The sequence below is a fragment of the Hippopotamus amphibius genome, chromosome 1 (genome assembly GCF_030028045.1).
Source record: "Hippopotamus amphibius kiboko isolate mHipAmp2 chromosome 1, mHipAmp2.hap2, whole genome shotgun sequence".
NCBI lineage: Eukaryota > Metazoa > Chordata > Mammalia > Artiodactyla > Hippopotamidae > Hippopotamus > Hippopotamus amphibius.
The window spans coordinates 44,195,237-44,217,047 of record NC_080186.1 but is presented as its reverse complement, the minus strand read 5'-3'; the positions used below and the strand labels follow the sequence as shown (position 1 = coordinate 44,217,047).

At 41.5% G+C, this 21,811-nt stretch overlaps 1 protein-coding gene and 1 pseudogene across 1 annotated transcript in view; one reads left to right on the top strand and one right to left on the bottom strand.

The window, feature by feature from the left end:
• The window catches only part of SCP2 (sterol carrier protein 2), a 121,662-nt gene extending 111,700 nt beyond the window's left edge, over positions 1-9,962 (bottom strand). The window contains exon 1 of the mRNA XM_057711073.1: positions 9,801-9,962. Within this exon, the coding sequence (XP_057567056.1) occupies positions 9,801-9,869 (69 nt within the window). The 5' untranslated portion in view covers positions 9,870-9,962. The remainder of the gene's footprint in view (positions 1-9,800) is intronic.
• A 7,353-nt stretch (positions 9,963-17,315) lies between these two features.
• LOC130835475 (translocation protein SEC62-like) lies at positions 17,316-21,433 on the top strand (annotated as a pseudogene).
• The last annotated feature ends 378 nt before the right edge of the window (positions 21,434-21,811 follow it).

Sequence of the window (21,811 nt, the reverse complement as noted above, 5' to 3'; positions counted from 1 at the left end):
ACAAAAACATATTCCAACTGGTGAAAGTGGGGGTGGGGTGGGGAATGAATTGGGAGATTGGGATTGTCGTATACACATTACTAATAAGGAAAAAAATATCAAATTGTAAGCTTTAAATATATGCAGTTTATTGTATGTCAATTGTATCTCAATAAAAGTTCTTAAAGAAAAAAAAGAAAAAATTGAAAAAAAAAAACATATTAAGCACCTATCATGTTCTTGGACTCTGATAATAAATAATGTACAGTTCATACCCTCAGGGAGCTTACCATCTAGTGAAATACAGACAATTACACCACAGTGTCATAAATACAGAATGATTTGGGAGAGACAATTACCCAGCCTCAGAGGAGTAGAACAGCTTCCCAGAGGAACTGACTTTTAAACTAAGTCTTTAAGGATGAGTAGGAGTTAGCCAAGTGAAAGAAAAGGAAATTCTAGAACAAAGACCTAGAAATGATAGAATATGGCAATTATACATGCAAACAATTTTATATTGCAGAGGCTGGAACACATGATTCAAAATGGCAAGTGATAAGGACAGAAAAGTTACTTAGGACCAAATAATAATTATTAACATTTATTGGGCAATTACTGTGTTACTGCAGCAAGCACTTCACATATATTAACTTGTTTAATCCTCACAATGACTCTAAGAGGTAGGTACTATCTTATCACCATTTTAATGTAAGAAAACTAGGGCAGAGACTAAGTCACTTGTGCAAGGGCACACAGCTAATAATTAGTGAAGCTGAAACTTCAATCTGGTTCTAGAGCCAACTCACAAGCCAACTCACCTTATCTGCCAACCTATGATTGGGCTTTACCCTGCAGACGTGGATTTACCCTGCAGACGTGGATTTACCCTGCAGACGTGGATTTAACAGAAAGAAAAAAAGAAAAAAAAGGGGAGGGACTTCCCTGGTGGCTCAGTGGTTAACAATTCCCCTGCCAACGCAGGGGAAACAGGTTCAAGCCCTGGTCCAGGAAGATCCTACATGCCACGGAGCAACTAAGCCCGTGCATCACAACTACTGAGCCTGTGCTCTAGAGCCTGCAATCTATAATTCCTGAGCTTCTAAATTGATGTCACTATCCCTGCAATGGATCACAAAACCCAGTTTGAAACACTGTATAGATACTTGACTTAAATGCCACACTTTACTGCACAGTGCCAAAACACATCTGTTGAACTGAACCAAAACAAAACACTTAACATTTATTCCTACCTCTGACCTACCCCAATTCTTCATAACTTTTGAATTAGGGAATCCTTCATAATTCCCTAATTTAGCAGCCCCACATTACCTATTTCCTCTGTAGCTACTCTTCAGTTCACTAATTACAGTCAGGGCATGCAGTATAGAGAGCACTTACTCTAAAGAAAGAGTACTGTGCTACTAGGCTCCACCAAGTAATACCTATTAATAACCAAATTATCATCCAGGTAGTAAAATGATAGCACTTTCTCATTTCTTACTGAAATCAAGGCAATTTTTAAAAGATTAGTCAAGCAAATAAACACATACATTACTCCCTCAAAATTAAAAGCATGTTTAGGTGGAAACTGCCAAATGTCCATTAACAGTAAATTGTATATATTATGGTATGTTCACGCAATGAACTACATTACATCAATGAGAATGAACAATCTATAACTACACATAAAATTAAGGATGAATCTCAGAAACATAATGCTGACTGAAAAAGCCAAAACTCCTCTACGATATTAAAGGTCAGAAGTCAGGATAATGGTAACCCTTTGCAAGCAAGGAGTCAGTGACTGCAAGAAGGTACAGAGGAACTTCTGAGGTGCTGGTAATTTTCCATTTATATTTGGTTTTCAGTTTTCAGTTTTTTAATCAAAGCAATGCAAAAAATAAAAATTAAATAAAAATGAAAACCTACCAGAAGGCCTATAATAAAAACAGCAATTTTGTTCCACTATTCTCCACCCACTAGTCTTACTTGCTCCCACAACACCCGTTTTCAGTTCTTTTAGATATTTCTTCTTTTATAAAATGCCACGTTTCAAAATATTCTTATACTATTATTTCTTTATCAATTTAAGAAATTATATCAGCCTCCAATAAGGGCCAATGAGAATTAGGTCTCTCAGGCCACCTCACACACATTTACAGTTCCCCCATCCTCCTTATACAGTTGAATCACAATTTTTTTAATCAAATCAGTATGTAGTGTTTACGTTATTAAGTTAATATTTCTTATTATTGGGCCAGGTTGTATACTATGATTACCTGTGCTTTATTGTACAATTTTGTTTTGTTTTGTTTTCCTGTTTAACAGTCTCATTTTTTAAAGTTTTAACCTTTTTATTGAAAATAACAGAGATACAGAAAACCACACACACACACACACGCACATCCTAATGAATTATTTTAAGGCAAACACTCTTGTAACCACTGACAAAGATTCTCTCCTTCACCAAATTCTAGCCAAGCTCCTCTGGGTCCTCTTTGCTACCAGGTCTCAACTTTGGCCTAAAAAAAACTTGAACTTGCTCAAGGCCAGGCCCCTAGGAGGACCTAGCCCCACTTAAAAGTGCCTGCCTGAGAAAACTCAAGACTGTCAAAAGAATTTACTGCTTCTTCCAGCCAACACCTGAATATAGGGCTGGTCTCCCAGTCACTGTGGGAGTATAGGAGCCTAAGCTTGGATAAACACCAGTTAGCAAATCCAGATGGGTTTCATGTGAACTAACCTCCCCTCTTTCCACTTTATGTGTTTTCACTTCTCTGACCCCACATCTGGCCATCTGCATCCATGGATTCTGCATCTGCACATATAGAGGGCCAACTAAGGGGACTGAGCATCCTCAAATTCTGGTATCCAAGAGAGATCCTGGAACCAATCCCCCAGGGATACCAAGGATCTAATGTACTGAGTCCCAACTCACCACCCTCCCTATTTCCTTATTATCCCTTTAAAAACACCCAGTCACATCTGTATAAAGTTAGTTCAGCTCACACTGGACTCTTTTTTTTCCCTTTTGCAATAGCATATTACTAATTGAAGTCTGTCCTAATACTTTACCTAGCGTCTACCTTTATCTTTCACACCAACCACCCAAACTAAAAAACCTGAACTCTGCCTGCCACTCCACAGACTCCTCTAAGTTCTCTGTCCCAATCTCAACCCCGCCCCACTTCCAAAGTAATTATTATCCTGATTCTTAACAATAATTACTTCCTTTAAGTATTTCACAGTTTTATCACATAAGTGTCTATCTGTAGACAATATAGTTAGCCCTTTTTTAAAGTTTTTATGGGCCTTTTAAATTCTCTTTTAATCCACAGGTTCCACTCCACTGCTTTCTTTTCCTCTCAATGTACCTGTTAAAGAACCTAGAGTATTTGGCCTTTAGCTTCCCACAGACTGGATTTTGTAGAGTGCACACTCATGCAGTGCAAGATGTTTCTCTGTTCTCCTTATTTCCCACAAATTGGCAGCTGGATCCAGAAGCTTGCAGACTCACATTCTCTCTCCTTGGCAAAACTATAAGCGGTGGTGTACTCTTTCATAAGGAAGCATATAACATCTGATTATTTTCTCTCTTTGTGTTGTTAGCAGCTGTTGGTTCTCAATGACTAGATCCAGCAATTCTCAAAACTTTTCGGTCTCAGGACTACTTTACACTCTTAAAGATCACTGAAGTGATGCCAAAGAGCTTTTGATTATGAGGGTTATATTTACCAGTATTTATCCTCTTGGCACTTAAAAAAGGACATTTAAAAATAACTTTCCCTGGTGGTCCAGTGGTTAAGACTCCATGCTCCCAATGCAGGGGGCCCGGGTTCAACCCCTGGTCAGGGAACTAGATCCCACATGGACGCCACAACTAAAAGTTCACGTGCCACAACTAAGAAGCTGGCAGGCTGCAACTAAGACTCAGTGCAACCAAATAAATAAAAATAAAAATAACTTTCAATTCACTCATAAAAAAACCTATTACATGTTAACATAAATAACTGTTACAAAAAATAACTATATCTCCCCCTTAAAAAGTGATGAGTGACATTGTTTTGCATTTTTGCAATTCTCCTTATTGTCTGGTTTAACAGGATGCAGCTGAATTCTCACAACTGATTCTTCATTCAATGTTTGGCATTAGGTTGTTTTGGTTGAACCTTATGAAGTACATTTGACCTCACACAGATATGTGGTTGGAAAAGGGAGGAGTATTTCAATAGCCTTTTTAGATAATTGTGCATATTCTTTTATACAACACTAAAACTTGACAAGTGGGAGTTTCTTACAGGTTAGTTGCAGTGTTGAATTCAAAACAATATCAACCAACTTTTCATACTCTTGTTATATTCAAGTCCATTAAAATCTTGCATTTTTTTACTTTTTGCAAAGCCAAATTTTACTTAAAGCACAAATACGTTACTTTTTGCAAACAGATCCGTGACACGTGACTAGACAGTGAGGTCAGATAGCCACTTCGCACACATTTAAGTCCACAGTGCCTCCCAGGAGCTGAGGAAATGGCCTCAGGCCCTTGGACACAGCTGTCTGGGCTGGTTTAGGGGGTGACAGAGTTCAGGCAGAAGTTTAATGCCTTAAATACTGGCTTCACTTGAGTACCACACAGTGGCAGCTCTTGACATCATTAAAAAGGATGAAATATACTAAAGGGAAAGTTACAGACGGGTTTGGTGAATGACTAATTCTCACTACGTAAACAGGCAAACAAGTTACGGTATCAGCCATTCGAACATCTGTATAGAAATTCCCAGGAAGACGTGTCTCTCAAGGCTAATTGTAAACCAGGATGTACATTTTGGAAGTCGGTCCCTTGCAACCTGTAACAGGAGTGTCCTTGAGACTCTGGTGGCAGGACAGGTCACTTTGCAGAGGAGTTGCCTGGGGCCTAGCAGCTTCATCCTTCAAGCCCCACTTGGTGCACACTGGGTTTGAGGGCCCTCTTGGGGAGGAGAGGGAAGAGGCACTCTGCAATAAATAAGGTTGGGATACAAACTTGGGCTTCATGCTCCATCTTACAGTCTCCCTTAGCCCAAGTGGGTGACTGAGGAAGAAGGAACAGCAGCCAGCAGGGTGGGAGTGGCCGTCCTGCACCCCTGCTGGGGTCTCCATCAAGTTGCTGGTGGTTGAGCACTCTGATGAGGGCTGGCATCTCCTTTCTGCAAAAGCATCAGTCCACATGGATAGGATGCAGGGTGGGGTTCTTCTTGAGAACAGCTGATCCACGAAGAAGAAGCTCCAGTCCTCAGTCTTCAGTGTTTTTGGTGGGGCAGCGAATGCAAGAACTGGGCAACATGTAGCATGGAGAAGCCGATGTGCAGGGCACAGACCTGCCCAGAAGGACAACGACCTGCCCCTGGGGTCTGCTTGGTATGGTGGCTGCTCCAGCCAAAGCAGCTCCCACTTCCTGCCTGGGAGGAAGAAAGCGTGGGCCCCGACCCTTGTGGGGAGGCAGGGCCATGAAGTGGTCTGTCTCCTCACCACTGGAGGGCTACGTGCAGTTCAAGTCAACCTGAACAGACCTCGTTTGACTAGTTTTTGTTCCCTTACAAAAAAAAAAAAAGATCCACAGAACCAAATCCTAAATGTCAATAAATACGGTTTTTCTCCACGATATTGCTTAGGAAGATCAAAAGCCATCAATTCAGTCATCCCAAAGGCCCCAAGTATTACAGGCAAGTGGGGCTTTCCTGGTGAGACAGATCCCTACGTGGAAAGGGCTAGTGTCTGTGCCAAGAGGCCTGCTGGGGTGCGTGACACCCGAGGCCTTAGGACTTCACACTGACACGATCCTGGAAGAACAGAGGTCTGAGAGTAAATAAAACGAGATCAAAAGCAATCAGGAGTCCACAAACCCTAAAGGTCAAATGATCCTGGAGACTCATATGTTCAGTTTCTCCAGAGAACACGCCTCCAATACCCTGATAAGGAAGGGATAGTCACCTAGTGGTAAAAAGGATCTTGGGGTCCAATTATTCCATAGAAGTGTTTTCCTTCCTTCCTCTTATTCCCACCTTACTTGGCATCTAGTACATGCAGGTCCTGAGCCTTCTAGAGTTCTGCAGGAAGACTCAGCCAGTATAACCCCTCTTCAGGAACCTGGATTGTGAGTTTCTCTGTTCTGAGTCAATGGCCACTTTTTCATCAGCTTTTTTTAATTAATTAATTAATTTATTTATTTATTTATTTTGTTGTGCTGGGTCTTACTTGCGGCAGACGGGCTACTTAGTTGCATCTCACCAGCTCGCTAGTTGCAGCATGTGGGCTCCTTAGTTGTGGCATGCAAACTCTTAGTTGCAGTATGCATGTGGGATCTAGTTCCCTGACCAGGGATGGAACCCAATCCCCCTGCACTGGGAGCGTGGAGTCTTATCCACTGGACCACCAGGGACATCCCCTCCATCAGCTTTTAACCACCCAGTGTTTTTCTGACATCTTTCTGCTATTGTTCCGTCTCCTAGTCTCTATATCCTTACTGCCATTTTAGTGAGATTTGGAAAACACCAATAGAAATAAATTCATATTTTCCATCTGCCATGCTTAACCAAATGTCCTAATACATCGTATTTAAATTACCTGTTTATCCTTTCCTCCTCCATATTATACATTCCTTAAGAACAGGAATCTTCTTTTTTCATCTTTGTACTCCTCGCATATAGCATATACTATGTTTATTGAATATATGTTTAAACAGTGAATTAACTACTGTATAACAGTAATGTGTGTTAGAGATAGCATGGAAGAAACGTGAGATTTTAAGCAATGCAGTTTCAAAATTTAGAAGCAGTATTAAGATAGATAAATTACTTAGTCCCTCTGAGCCACAAAGATGGACAATAAAATGGGGTAATAATAATCCATTATATGGTGAGGATTAAACAAGATAATGTAATATATTTTAACTGTAGGTCTGTAGAGGGTGACAATTTTAAGAGTTGTGGGTTTTGCAGCATTTTAAAAAATGAAATAAAATAGGAAATATCAAGAGTTCATCACACAGGGCTTCCCTGATGGCACACTGGTTAAGAATCCACCTGCCAATGCAGGGGACACAGGTTTGAGCCCTGATCTGGAAAGATCCCACATGCCGAGGAGCAACTAAGCCCGAGCAACTAAGCCCATGCGCCACAACTACCGAGCCTGTGCTCTAGAAGCTGAGAGCCACAACTAGTGAGCCCAAGTGCCACAACTACTGAAGTCCATGCACCTACAGCCCATGCTCCGCAACAAGAGAAGCCACCACAATGAGAAGCCTGCACACCGCAATGAAGAGTAGTCCCCTCTCTCTGCAACTACAGAAAGCCCATGGGCAGCAATAAAGACCCAATGCAGCCAATAAATAAAAAATTAAATTAAAAAAAAAAAGAGTTCATCATATAATATTAAGTGTTGCTTTAGCCAGCTTGTTTCAGTTGTGTGAGTGAGTGTGTGTACAGAGTTGTGATGTAAGATATATTTCTTTTTGCAGGTTGTGGAATTATACATAAAAGTATAGAAAAATTAATTGCTGAATTAATTATATGGTCCTGACTATAAGGGCACCAAAATTTCAAAAAAAAATAAAAGTGGCCAGCATAACTTAGAGCAGTCTGAGGAAGTTTTAAGAAAATATAGGACTTGGACTCTTGCTACAGATTGAATGTCTGTGTCCTCTCAAAATTCATATACTGAAATCTAATCCCCAAATCTAATTCTTCATTTTTGGAAGTGGGGCCTTTGGGGAGCCATGCAAATGGAGCCCTCAGGAATGGGATTAGTGCCCTTATAAAAGAGCCCAGGGTTCCCTGGCCCCTTCTGCCATAGATAGCTGTCTATGCACCAGAGAGCAGGACCTCACCATACACCAAATCTGTCTGTGCTTTGATCTTGAACTTTCCAGCCTCCAGAACTGTGAGAAATAAATATTTCCTGTTTAAGCCACCCAGTCTATGGTATCACTGTTATAGCAGCCTGAACAGACTAAGAGCAGTTATTGCAAATTGGCAGAATTCAAATTGATGAAAAGAGGGCATATCAGTAGGCAGGCAGCATAAGCAAAGGGACTTGGCCTGCTGTCAGCCAGGTAGTAGCTGTGATATAGTTGTGTTAAAACCTGTTGACATGCATCATGCAAATTCTAGTTTACCATAGGAATTAATTTTCTACACTGATAATAAAACCTCATTAAAAGAACTTCAAGTTGTCTAGAAATTCAACTATACAAATTACGAACCACAACACAGGAACCCACCCAGTTGAGATCTACCAACAGAGCTTAAAGTATTATCTGCTAAATTTCTCCCTCTTCATTAAACTTCCCCCAAGTTTCAAAAGATCAAACCCAAAGAGAAGTACATTGGCCTAGTAAGCACATCAATAATGCTGCTCTCCATACTTCCAATCTCTTCCCTGAAGATTGTAACTAACACCTCCCACACCTCCACCTCCCTATTTGAGGAAAAACAAACACTTCTACTTCCCAAAGGGTTAGAAAGCTCAGTGCTTTTCTATATAGCCAATATAACCACACATTTAACAGCCAATGGTGGAGGATCTGACTTTACATTTTACAAGCTTTTACTATCCACCTATACCAGAAGTCCCCTTTTCCATAAAACAATAAGATGACCTCCAAGTATCTGCTTTATAATATATTAGCTGACTTTTCTACTTACATGTTTTGATTGCTTGTGTACTCTCAGCCCACTGGGTAAGATAAGAGCAAGTTTAAGGCTGTTTTCTCAGAAAGAGAACTTCCCCTAGGAACTCTATTTCACAAAGCATATCCATTTAATATTGTTCAACTAACATTCACTGAGGTCTTCAGGCACAAAGCATTTTCAAGGCGCCAGAGGTATATCAATGAATTTCATGGTACTCACCTTGGAGGAGCTTACAAGCAAAAGAAGAACAAGACATAAACAGAATTTCAGAATAAAACAATAAGTACTAAGTTAACATGTGGGGAAGTCAGGAGGATCAGAGGCTTCTTGGAGAAGATCTGGATTGATGTTTTAAAAATGCAAATAAGTTAACCAAGTGAAGACAAATGGTCTTCAGTAGTGACCACAACAGAAAGCAAAGCGACAGAGGCATACAACAGTTTGGGGCGAAACTAAAAACGGTTTGGCATCACTAGAGCACCGAGGTGGTGAGGACGTCAAGAAATGAGACTGTAGGAGTCTCTTGGCCTCATGAGTGCCAAGCAGATTACCACCTGAGAAACAACAAAGGTGGGGGAATCCAGGAAATCTGCCACCTGTGCCGAGACGCTGAACCTCGCTAACGATTCTCCTCATCTACACTTGGACATGTTCCTGAGAAGGGAGCCTACGGGGAGTATTCCTGGAAGTGCAGAGCTGGAGACATTCACCACCTGCTTTGCTTTCGGGTGTGAGGTGGCCCTTGCCTCCGTCAGAGGTCCACACATCTTAGGATTCCACCCAGATTCAAAGGAGGTGCGGACTTTGGGTCATCTTGGGGCGTCCTTCACAAACTGCGCCCCAGGGAGAAAAGGAAAGAAGGAGAAAGACAGGGCCGCAGGAACGACCCTGCGACATTACGATCCCACGATCCCGCAGAGACAGCCTACATCACAACCCACCCGAGTCGCCCCTCTTGATGCCCCCAGGGCCAAGAAGCCAAGCTGGGCGGTGGGATGCCCCGGGCGCCCTCCGGGTAGGAAGGACCGACCGACGCACAGCCCCAAGTCCTGACTCGCCCCGCCGTTTCCCGGTCACCTCGAGGCTCCCCCGGCCTCACCAGAACAGAGCGGAGCAGTGAGCCCGCCTCCGGGGACCCACGGCTCTGTTTACCTTGGTCATCCCAACCCCCACCACAAACACCCGGTTCTGGGGCGGAGACCGTGAAGCGGCTGCAGGCATAGCTCGGACCGTCCTGGGAACGGCGGGCGCCTCCGACTGAGCGTCAACCGGCCGAACGCGGGCGCAGACCGCCTGAAGCCGCGGCTGCGCCGGAGCATTTAGAACCGGGGGCGGGGCCGGAAGCGGCCGGGGGGCGGGGCGGGCACGCAGGGGAGCGTGCGCGTGCTCAGGGACGCCGGCGGCGCGCGCTCCTCGGGGGCAGCGAGTGTTGAGAAGTCGCCTGTGGGCAAAGCTCAAGGCCGTAGTTCACTGGTGGGTGTGGGCAAAGCTCAAGGCCGTAGTTCACTGGTGGGAGACCCAGGCTCCCTTGGCCCTTGAGAGAAGGCTCCGTAGCCTGGTAGCAGCCCTTCAGGTTTAGCGTCTCTACGCTGAGAGGGAGTGTGGCCTGGAGCTAGGCCTGAGATTGAGGGCAGGGCTTGGCCAGAAACCAGACTCAGGCGAGGGTAGCTTGAGGGAAAATTTTGGAGCGTTGGAGGTGTTCTGTATCCTGTTGGTCGTAGTAGTTAGAAGAGTTACTGCACGTGCAAAACAAATAGGACTGCACACTGCGGGGAGGGGGGAGGATTTCATTATATGAATGTCTTAAATGAAAACCGAAGTTCTGTCACTAACTCTGTGACCGTCTTTTTTAACCTCTCTGAAACTCCTCATGTGTCGTTTTGTGAGGATTAAACGAGGTGATAGAAACAAAGCCTTTAGCACTTAACAGGAGGACTATATATATGTATATATATGTATGTAGGTATATTGTGGATACATATTAAGTGGATGCTTTTTATTGGCTGATTCTGAATTTGCAGGTTTTCCTACTCACAAAAGTGTATTTGTCGCCCCCAAAATTAGTACTAGAGGAGCCCTTGAGGTGGCAAAAAATGTGAGTTGCCCCACGTGCCTGTTCTCTGCTGAGGTTAAACAAGACCACGCTCTCTCTGTCTGTTCCAGCTCATGCTATAAAGCAGCGTGCTTCTCGTGATCTATGTATTGCCACATTTTTCGCATTTTTTATGCTTTTTGTTGATGATCTCACTGTTTAAAAGTGGCCCCCAAGCATGGTGCCTAAAGTGCTATCTAGTATACCTCGATATAAGAAGGGTGTGAGGTGCACTATGAAGAAAATACATGAACTCAGCTCAAACATGAGTGCTTTTGGCCCTGAGCTCAATGTTTATGTGTGTGTGTGTGTGTGTGTGTGTGTGTGTGTGAATAGTAAGATGTCTTTAAACATAAACACACATAAAACGAGGTTATGTATTGATCAGCTGAGAAAAAATGCTGTGGGCAGAAACTTGCAGGAGCCTAACCTTGTATTTCGCTAGGAGCAATTGTTCAGTATTTGCTAATTTGTGTTCACAGCAAATTTTAGAACATAATTACCACCAAAAACTGAGAATTGACTCGTGTGTGTGTGTGTGTGTGTGTGTGTGTGTGTGTGTAAAACTTCTGAGGCCCCTTCCAGTCCTAAGGGTGTGTGATAAGAGCCCCTCATAGATCTCCATGGCATAAAGCATTAAATACTAGAAGGTCACTGCCTCTGGGAAACCTCCTATAATTGTTCCTAGGCAGAATTTAAGGCCAGGTGTTCATTTAGCAGAAACTCCACTTGGCTGCAGAGGAGCCATTGAGCAGGAGGCAGAACAAGGAAACTACATGGAAAGACAGAGGAAGAACTTGGAGCAAGCAGAGGTGTTCTGAGATTGATCATGCTGTCTCCATGGGGGCTGAGTAATCTGTCTCTGGGGGAAGGGACATGTTCAAATTGAGGCTGACTGGCCTCAGAGGTATTGCAGGAGACAGCCTTACCCCTAGAAGGGAAATTGAACCTAGTGGACCTTCAGTTCACAGGCTATTTTTATTATTTCAAAAGGCTTTATTGAAATTTCATATTTATATGCACCATGCCACCCCCAATAAAAATCACCATAGGTTCAAAACATCCATATCCACAGCCCACTCACTATTCAATCAGAGCCTCTGGGAGTAAAGCCTAGGCATCAGTATTTAGAAAGTTTCTCCCAGGTGATTCCAAGGAGCCTCCACTAGGCTAGGTAAAGAACTCCTGGGCTAAGAATGGGTCAGCTTAGTAAAATCTTCACCTGATCAGAGAAGGGGCAAAGAATTTCCCCTTTTCCTGCCTATCCCTAGAGCCTAGCATAAGTCAGGCATTGAAGAGGCTTTTACTAAGTGTAGAGTTGTTTCTTAAAACTCTGATTGGCTGATAAAGGCAGCACTGTGATTGGTGGATAAGACAAACCAATAGAGCAAGAGGTCACAGAGTCCAATTTAATTATTGTGTAACAAATGTTGCCTGTCCCATGGATACTGGTTTTAAAATAGGAGCCCATACAGGTGGAAAGGGTATAATAATAATCGTTGATGTTAATGCTGAAAAGATTGGGAAAGGACACTTCCCTTTCCAATGTGGAAGACTAGATAATCCAAAAATTATCCTGCCACAGAACACCTCGAAATGCTGCATAAAATACAACAAACTTCTTTTAAATGCATACAACATGGAAGAGAGAAGTTTTTTCTTTTAATTTTGTATCCATCTGTACTGTTTGAATGTTTTGATCTTGTGTATGTGTTACTTTTATTTTTGTCTTCACTATGAGTTGTCTTTATTTCATTTTTGTCATGTTTTGTTTTCATTTTAACTTTATTTTTGAGTAGATAATACTTAAAACATGAATCAAGATTCAAAAAGTACAAAAGGTGAAGCTGTAAAAATTCTCCCTCCTACTCCTATTGCCAGCTTCCCAGTTCCTCTTCTCTATCCTAGAAATATTTTATGTAACTACAACCAAGTGTATATATGCACACCTGAGTAATGCTGTCCCTCTTTATAACACAAATTTTAGCATTCTTTACACACTGTTCCACATTGTGATTGTTCTCATACAACAATAAATTTTGAAGATCATATCAGAGCTTCCTGTGTTTTTTCATGACTGCATAGTATTCAATTTATAGATGTACCATAATTTAACCAGTCCCCTGTTGGATATTAACACTCTTTCCAGTTTTTTGCTGTTATAAGCAATGCTACAATGAATAACCTTGTACACGTGTCATTTCACACCTGTGTAGGTATATCTGTAGGTTAAATTCCTAAAATTGAAATTTCACAGTTAAAAAAAAAAGAGGTGATTTATACTTCTGAACATATGTTGCCAATTGGTCTCCATTAAAGACATTACCATCATCATTGTGAGAGTGCTCTGCACATATCCTTTAATAACTAAAACAATGGTTTTTTTTTAAATTCATATTATAGTTCAAGAGAGATTACTGAAGGATGTTTGTGGGAAGACATTCTGGAACCTTTTTGAAACATTGAAAATGTTGAAGTATGTGGGCCGAGCGATGGGATTCAGAATGTCCTGCTTGAGCAGTGGAGGAGCTGAGGGTGCGGGGCATGGAGACTAATATCACCCTGTTTGGTCCTGAGGGATGGCTGGTTAGCCAAAGACGGGTAAGATTCCTCAGAGGAGGAACAACCTAAGACAGGCACAGCCGCAGAGGGGCCAACAGGGGTGGTGCATAGAGCCTTCCTTATATCACCGTGTTTGGCCCTGGAGGATGACTGGTTAGCCAGAGACGGGTAAGATTCCTCAAGGGAGGAACAACCTAAGACAGGCACAGTCGCAGAGGGGCCAACACGGGTGGGGCACAGACCTTTAATCCTTCTGAGAGAGGTCTCCTGCCCCCAGGGCTGCTTTGCTCTCCAAGCCCAGCTCAAACCCATGCCACGCCCAGCTCAAATCCACACCCAGCTCAAATCCACACCCTGCTCAAATCAGGACCCAGGAGGCAAACAAAGATCATTGCCCCCAGTCATGTGAGGCCTTAGATTGTTTATGGGATTAACCTGGGAGTGTCAGACCCTTAGGCTATGCAGAGAACTCAATAAAAGCAACGTGGGATCAATCAGCGAGGCTCTTGATCCTAGAGGTCTTGAGTCCCCCGGTCCCATCTTTCTCTTCAGTCTGTGTCTGTGTGTTCTTCAAGCTTGCGGCACCCGTCACTCACCTCGAGTCGCCGAGTTGATCCCGGCAGATGTTTTGCTTAAAACCAGCAGGATTTAAAAGGAGAAAAAATGTTATTACCTGTGGCCATATTATTACTACCACTCTCATCCTACCTCCCTTGCTCCTTTGCTAAGCTTCCTTGGAATCCCAGAAATAATCATAATGTAGAGAGGAGGAGGAGCACCTTGTTATTTTAAAAACCAGTCACCAGATTTCCTCTTAGGAAAAGAACTACCTTTACTTTGTGTATTAGTTTGCTAGGATTGCCATAATAAAGTACCACAAACTGGTGGCTGCATAATGTTTATTGCAGCACTGTTTACAATAGCCAGGACATGGAAGCAACCTAAATGCCCATCAACAAATGAATGGATAAAGAATAGGTGGCATATATATACAATGGAACATTACTCAGCTATAGAAAAGAATGAGATGGAGCTATACGTAATGAGGTGGATAGACTTAGAGTCAGTCATACAGAGTGAAGTAAGTCAGAAAGAGAAGGACAAATATTGTATGCTAACATACGGAATATATACGGAATCTAAAAATGGTTGATGAACTCAGTGACAAGACAAGAATAAACACGCAGATGCAGAGAATGGACTGGAGAACTCGAGGTTTGGAAGGGGGCAGGGGGTGAAGGGGAAGCTGAGACGAAGCGAGAGAGTAGCACAGACATATATATACTACCAACTGTAAAATAGATAGCCAGTGGGAAGATGCTGTATAACAAAGGGAGTTCAACTCGAGGATGGATGATGCCTTAGAGGACTGGGATGGGGAGGGTGGGGGGAGTTGAGGGAGGGAGGGAATACGGGAATATGTGTATAAATACAGATGATTGAACTTGGTGTACCTCAAAAAGAATAATAAATAAATAAAAATCATATACCATGATCAAGTGGGGTTTATCCCTGGGATGCAAGGATTCTTTAATATATGCAAATCAAACAATGTGATACATCATATCAACAAACTGAAGGATAAAAATCATATGATTATCTCAATAGATGCAGAAAAAGCTTTTGACAAAATTCAACATCCATTTATGATAAAAACTCTCCAGAAAATGGGCAGAGAAGGAAATTACCTCAACATAATCAAAGCCATATATGAGAAACCAAAAGTCAAAGTCGTTCTAAATGGTCAAAAACTGAAAGAATTCCCTCTAAGGACAGGAACAAGACAAGGGTGGCCACTCTCACCATTATTATTCAACATAGCTTTGGAAGTTTTAGCCACAGCAATCAGAGAAGAAAATGAGATAAAAGGAATCCAAATTGGAAAAGAAGAAGAAAAATTGTCACTCTTTGCAGATGACATGATAGTATACATAGAAAACCCTAAAGACTCTACCAGAAAACTGCTAGCACTAATTGATGAGTTTAGTAAAGTAGCAGGATACAAAATTAATGCACAGAAATCTCTTGCATTCCTATACACTAGCAATGAAAAAGCAGAAAGAGAAATTAAGGAATCTCTCCCATTTACCATTGCAACAAAAAGAATAAAATACCTAGGAATAAACCTGCCTAAGGAGGCAAAAGACCTGTATGCAGAAAACAATAAGACACTGATGAAAGAAATCAAAGACAATACAAAGAGATTGAGAGACATACCATGTTTGTAGAATGGAAGAATCTACGTTGTAAAAATGACTGTACTACCCAAAGCAATTTGCAGATTCAATGCAATCCCGATCAAATTACCAATGGCATTTTTCACAGAACTAGAGCAAGAAATCTTACGAATTGTGTGGACAGGCAAAAGACCCCGAATAGCCAAAGCAATCTTGAGAAGGAAAGATGGAGTTGGTGGAATTAGGCTTGCTGACTTCAGACTATATGACAAGGCTACAGTGATCAAGACAGTATGGTACTGGCACAAAAATAGAAAGGAAGTTCAATGGAACAGAATAGAAAACTCAGAGTTAAACCCAAGCACATATGGGCACCTTATCTTTGACAAGGGAGGCATGAATATACAATGGAAAAAAGACAGCCTCTTCAATAAGTAGTGCTGGGAAAATTGGACAGCTACATATCAAAGAATGAAATTAGAACAATTCCTAACACCATACACAAAAATAAACTCAACATGGATTAAAGACCTACATGTAAGGCCAGACACTATAAAACTCCTAGAGGAAAACATAGGCAGAACACTCTATGATATACATCAAAGCAAGATCCTTTTTGACCCACCTCCTAGAATCATGGAAATAAAATCAAGAATAAACAAATGGGACCTCACGAAACTTCAAAGTTTTTGCACAGTGAAAGAGACCATAAACAAGACAAGAAGGCAACCCTCAGAATGGGAGAAAATACTTGCCAACAAAGCAACGGACAAAGGATTAATCTCCAAAATAGACAAGCAGCTCATGCAGCTTAATACCAAAAAAGCAAATAACCCAATCCACAAATGGGTGGAAGATCTAAATAGACATTCCTCCAAAGAAGACATGCAGATGGCTAACAAACACATGAAAAGATGCTCAACATCACTCATCATCAGAGAAATGCAAGTCAATGCCACAATAAGGTATCACTTCACACAGGTCAGAATGGCCATCATCCAAAAATCTAGAAACAACAAATGTTGGAGAGGGTGTGGAGAAAAGGGAACTCTCCTGCACTGTTGGTGGGAATGTAAGTTGGTACAGCCACTATGGAAAACAGTTTGGAGGTTCCTTAAAAAACTAAAAATAGAACTACCATATGATCCAGTAATCCCACTCCTGGGCATATACCCAGAGAAAACCATAATCCCAAAAGAAACATGTACCATAATGTTTATTGCAGCACTATTTACAATAGCCAGGACATGGCAGCAACTTAAATGCCCATCAACAAATGAATGGATAAAGAAGATGTGGCACATATATACAATGGAATATTACTCAGCTATAAAAAGGAATGAGATGGAGCTATATGTAATGAGGTGGATAGACCTAGAGACTGTCATACAGAGTGAAGTAAGCCAGAAAGAGAAAAACAAATATTGTATGCTAACTCAAATATACAGAATCTAAAAAAAAAAAAAACCAAAAAATCTGGTACTGATGAACCCAGTTACAGAGCAAGGATAAGGATGCAGATGCAGAGCATGGACTGGATGACACAGGCTTGGGGGGGTGGGGAGCAAAGGGGAAGCTGGGACGAAGTGAGAGAGTAGCATAGACATAGATACACCCCCAACTGTAAAATAGATAGCCAGCGGGAAGTTGCTATATAATAAAAGAAGATCATCTCGATGATGGGTGGTGCCTTAGAGGGCCAGGACAGGGATGGTGGGGAGGAGTCGCGGGAGGGAGGGGATATGTGTATAAATGCAGCTGATTCACTTTGGTGTGTCTCAAAAGCTGATACAAGAGTGTAAAGCAATTATATTCTAATAAAGAGCTTAAAAAAAAAAAAAGGATGGTGAAAAGGAAGAATCCAAAAAGGAGGAAACACCTGGAACTCCCAAAAAGAAGGAAACTAAGAAAAAATTCAAGCTTGAGCCACATGATGATCAAGTTTTCTGGATGGAAATGAGGTATTTGTGTGGATCTATGACCCAGTTCACTTTAAAACATTTGTCATGGGATTAATTCTTGTGATTGCAGTTATAGCAGCCATCACTTCCCTCTTTGGCCAGCAGAAATGAGAGTAGTTGTTTATTACCTCACTGTGGGTGGCAGCCTGTTTTGTAGCCAGCATTCTTCTCCTTGCTGTTGCTCATTGCATTTTTTTCTCATCATTTGGCTCATAACTGGAGGAAGGCACCATTTTTGAATCTTGCCAAATCTGACTGCTGACATGGGCTTCATTGACTCCTTCAGGTCTCTGTACACACATGAATATAAAGGACCTAAAGCAGACTTAAAGAAAGATAAGAAATCTGAAACCAAAAAACAGCAGCAGTCCAACAGTGAGGAAAAGTCAGACAGTGAGAAAAAGGAAGACAAGGAGGGAAAAGTAGGACCAGGATACCATGGAACAGAAGGCTCAGGTGGAGAATGGCATTCAGACACAGACAGTGACAGGAGGGAAGATGACCGATCCCAACACAGTAGTGGAAATTGGAATGATTTTGTGTGTGTGTGTGTGTGTTCACCTTTCAAAGGTTTTTATTTTATTTTGTGTCAAGGTAACATAACCATACAATATAAGCATATAATAATGATTTAGAAATCATACAAAAGAGTCCTCATGAAAAGTAACAGTCTTTGCCCATTCTTATCTTGCTAAGCACCAGCATTCCCTTGAACCATCCCAATGCCTAATGGCAAATGTTTTTAATTTTTTAATTTTTATTTTTTTAAGAACTTTTATTGAGCTACAGTTAACAGACAGTAAACAGCATGTATTTAGAGTGTACAATTTGGTATCACAATCTCCCAACTCATTCCCCCCCAACCCTCCCCACTTTCCCCACTTGGTGTCCATATTTGTTCTCTACACCTGTGTCTCTATTTCTGCCTTGCAAACCGGTTGATTTGTACCATTTTTCTATAGTCCACATATATGTGTTAATATACGATATTTGTTTTTCTCTTTCTGACTCATTTCACTCTGTATGCCAGTCTCTAGGTCCATCCATGTCTCTACAAATGTCCCAGTTTGTCTACTAACTTTGGATTGTGTTTGCTCTTCTTTCTCTAGTTTCTTTAGGTGTAAGGTTAGATTGTTTATTTGGGATTTTTCTTATTTCTTGAGGTAGGATTGGATTGCTATAAACTTGCCTCTTAGAACTGCCTTAGCTGCATTCCATAGGTTTTGGATCATTGTGTTTTCATTGTCATTTGTCTCTAGGTATTTGTTGATTTCCTCTTTGATTTCTTCAGTGATCTCTTGGTTATTTAGTAGCATATTGTTTAACCTCCATGTGTTTGTGTTTTTTACAGTTTTTTTCCTGTAATTGATTTCTAATCTCATAGTGTTGTGGTCGGAAAAGATGTTTGATATGATTTCAATTTTCTTGAATTTACCAAGGCTTGATTTATGACCCAAAATGTGATCTATCCTGGAGAATGTTCCATGTGCACTGGAGAAGAATGTGTAATCTGCTGTTTTTGGATGTAATGTCTTATAGATATCTATTAAGTCCATCTGATTTATTGTGTCATTTAAAGCTTGTGTTTCCTTATTAATTTTCTGTGTGGATGATCTGTCCATTGGTGTAAGTGGGGTGTTAAAGTCCCCCACTATGATTGTGTTCCTGTCGATTTCCTCTTTCATAGTTGTTAGCATTTGCCTTATGTATTGAGGTGCTCCTGTATTGGGTGCATATATATTTATAATTGTTATCTCCTCTTCTTGGATGGATCCCTTGATCTTTATGTAATGTCCTTTCTTGTCTCTTGTAACATTGTTTAGTCTAAAGTCTATTTTATCTGATATGAGTATTGCTACTCCAGCTTTCTTTTGATTTCCATTTGCATGGAATATCTTTTTCCATCCCCTCACTTTCAGTCTGTATGTGTCCCTAGGTCTGAAGTGGGTCTCTTGTAGACAGCATATATATGGGTCTTGTTTTTGTATCCATTCAGCCAGTCTGTGTCTTTTGGTTGGGGCATTTAGTCCATTTACATTCAAGGTAATTATCGATACGTATGTTCCTATTACCATTTTCTTAATTGTTTTGTTTTTATTTTTGTAGGTCCTTTTCTTCTCCTATGTTTCCTGCTTAGAGAAGTTCCTTTAGCATTTGTTGTAGGGCTGGTTTGGTGGTGCTGAATTCTCTTAGCTGTTGCTTGTCTGTAAAGCTTTTGATGTCTCCATCAAATCTGAATGAGATCCTTGCTGGGTAGAGTATTCTTGGTTGTAGCTTCTTCCCTTTCATCACTTGAAATATATCATGCCACTCCCTTCTGGCTTGCAGAGTTTCTGCTGAGAAATCAGCTGTTAACCTTCTGGGAGTTGCCTTGTATGTGATTTGTCGTTTTTCCCTTGTTGCTTTTAATAACTTTTCTCTGTCTTTAATTTTTGTCAATTTGATTACTATATGTCTTGGCATGTTTCTCCTTGGGTTTATCCTGCCTGGAACTCTCTGCGCTTCCTGGACTTGGGTAGCTATTTCCTTTCCCATGTGAGGGAAGTTTTCAACTATAATCTCTTCCAGTATTTTCTTGGATCCTTTCTCTCTCTCTTCTCCTTCTGGGACCGCTATAATGCGAATGTTGGTGCATTTAACATTGTCCCAGAGGTCTCTTAGGCTGTCTTCAGTTCTTTTCATTCTTTTGTCTTTATTCTTTTCCGTATCAGTGATTATCACCATTCTGTTTTCCAGCTCATGTATTCGCCCTTCTGCCTCAGTGAATCTGCTATTGGTTCCTTCTAGTGTATTTTTCATTTCCGTTATTGTGTTGCATATCTCTGTTTGTTTGCTCTTTACTTCTTCTAGGTCTTTGGTAAACTTTTCAGTCTTTGCATCCAGTCTTTTTTCAAAGTCCTGGATCATCTTCACCATCATTATTCTGAATTCTTTTTCTGGAAGGGTGCCTATCTCCTCTTCCTGGAGTTGTTTTTCTGGGGTTTTATCTTGTCCCTTCATCTGGTACAAAGTCCTCTGCTTTTTCATTTTCTCTATCTTTCTGTGGCTGTGGTTTTCAGTTCCACAAGATGAAATACTGCTGATCCTGCTGTCTGCCCTCTTATGGAGGAAGCTATCTAGGAGGCTTGTGCGTGCTTCCTGATGGGAGGGACTGATGGTGGGCAGGGCTGCATGGGCAGAGCTCAGTAAAACTTTAATCTGCATGTCTGCCAATGGGTGGGGCTGTGTTCCCACCATGTTGGTCGTTTGGCCTGAGGCTACCTAGCATTGGAGCTTACAGGCTCTTTGGTGGGGCTAATGGTGGACTCTGGGAGGGCTGATGCCAATGAGCACTTCCCAGAACCCCTGCTGCCAGTGCCCCCATCTCCTCAGTGAGCCACAGCTGTCCCCCGCCTCTGCAGGCAACCCCCCAACACCAGCAGGTAGGTCTGGTTCCATCTCCTATGGGGTCACTTCTCCTTCCACCTGGGTCCTGGTCAGCACACTTTTTTGTGTACTCTCCAAGAGTGGAGTCTCTCTTTCCCCTAGTCCTGTGGGGGTCCTGCAATCAAATCCTGCTGGCTTTCAAAGTCTGATATCCTGGGGATTCCTCCTCCCATTGCTGGACTCCCAGGTTGGGAAGCCTTCATGGGGCTCAGAACCCTCACTTTAGTGGGTGGACTTCTGCAGTGTAACTGTTCTCCAGTTTGTGAGTCACCTACCCAGCATTTGTGGGATATGACTTTAATGCGATTGCCCCCCTCCTACCATCTCACTGCAGCTTCTCCTTTGTCTCTGGATGTGGGGTGTCTTTTTTGATGAGTTCCAGTGTCTTTCTGTCAATGATTATTCAGCAGTTAGTTGTAATTCTCATGCCATCTTGATCCTATCTCTCCGAATGATTTTGAAATGATCACAAAAGAGGAACTGGAACAGCAAACAGAGGGGGATTGTGAAGAGGAAGAAGATGACATTGATGGAGAAACAGCTAAATCTTCACATGAAAAATCATAATCTGACTAATTTGGGGACTAAATAAGTGCAGGAGGTTGGATTTTCTATGTTGGCTAATCATCATAATGTACACATGACATTTGTAGCATTCTTTAAATCCATTTACTGTAATGGATTCAACATCCAAGCAGTTATATTCAGTGCTTCATTTCATGTAATACTATTATTGGTACAGTCTAAAGCCATTTATAAGTTTTATCTGTTTGATAATTTTACAGTAAATTGGTCTCATTTATTTTGGTAGTTATCAAAAATGCACTTTCCACAATGACATTTAGATTAATGGCATTTTTTTGATAGTTGTATGACTTTTTACTGTTAGACTAATCAAAATAACTAAAAGGGATAAAAACAAACACCAACATTTCCAATTAAGCA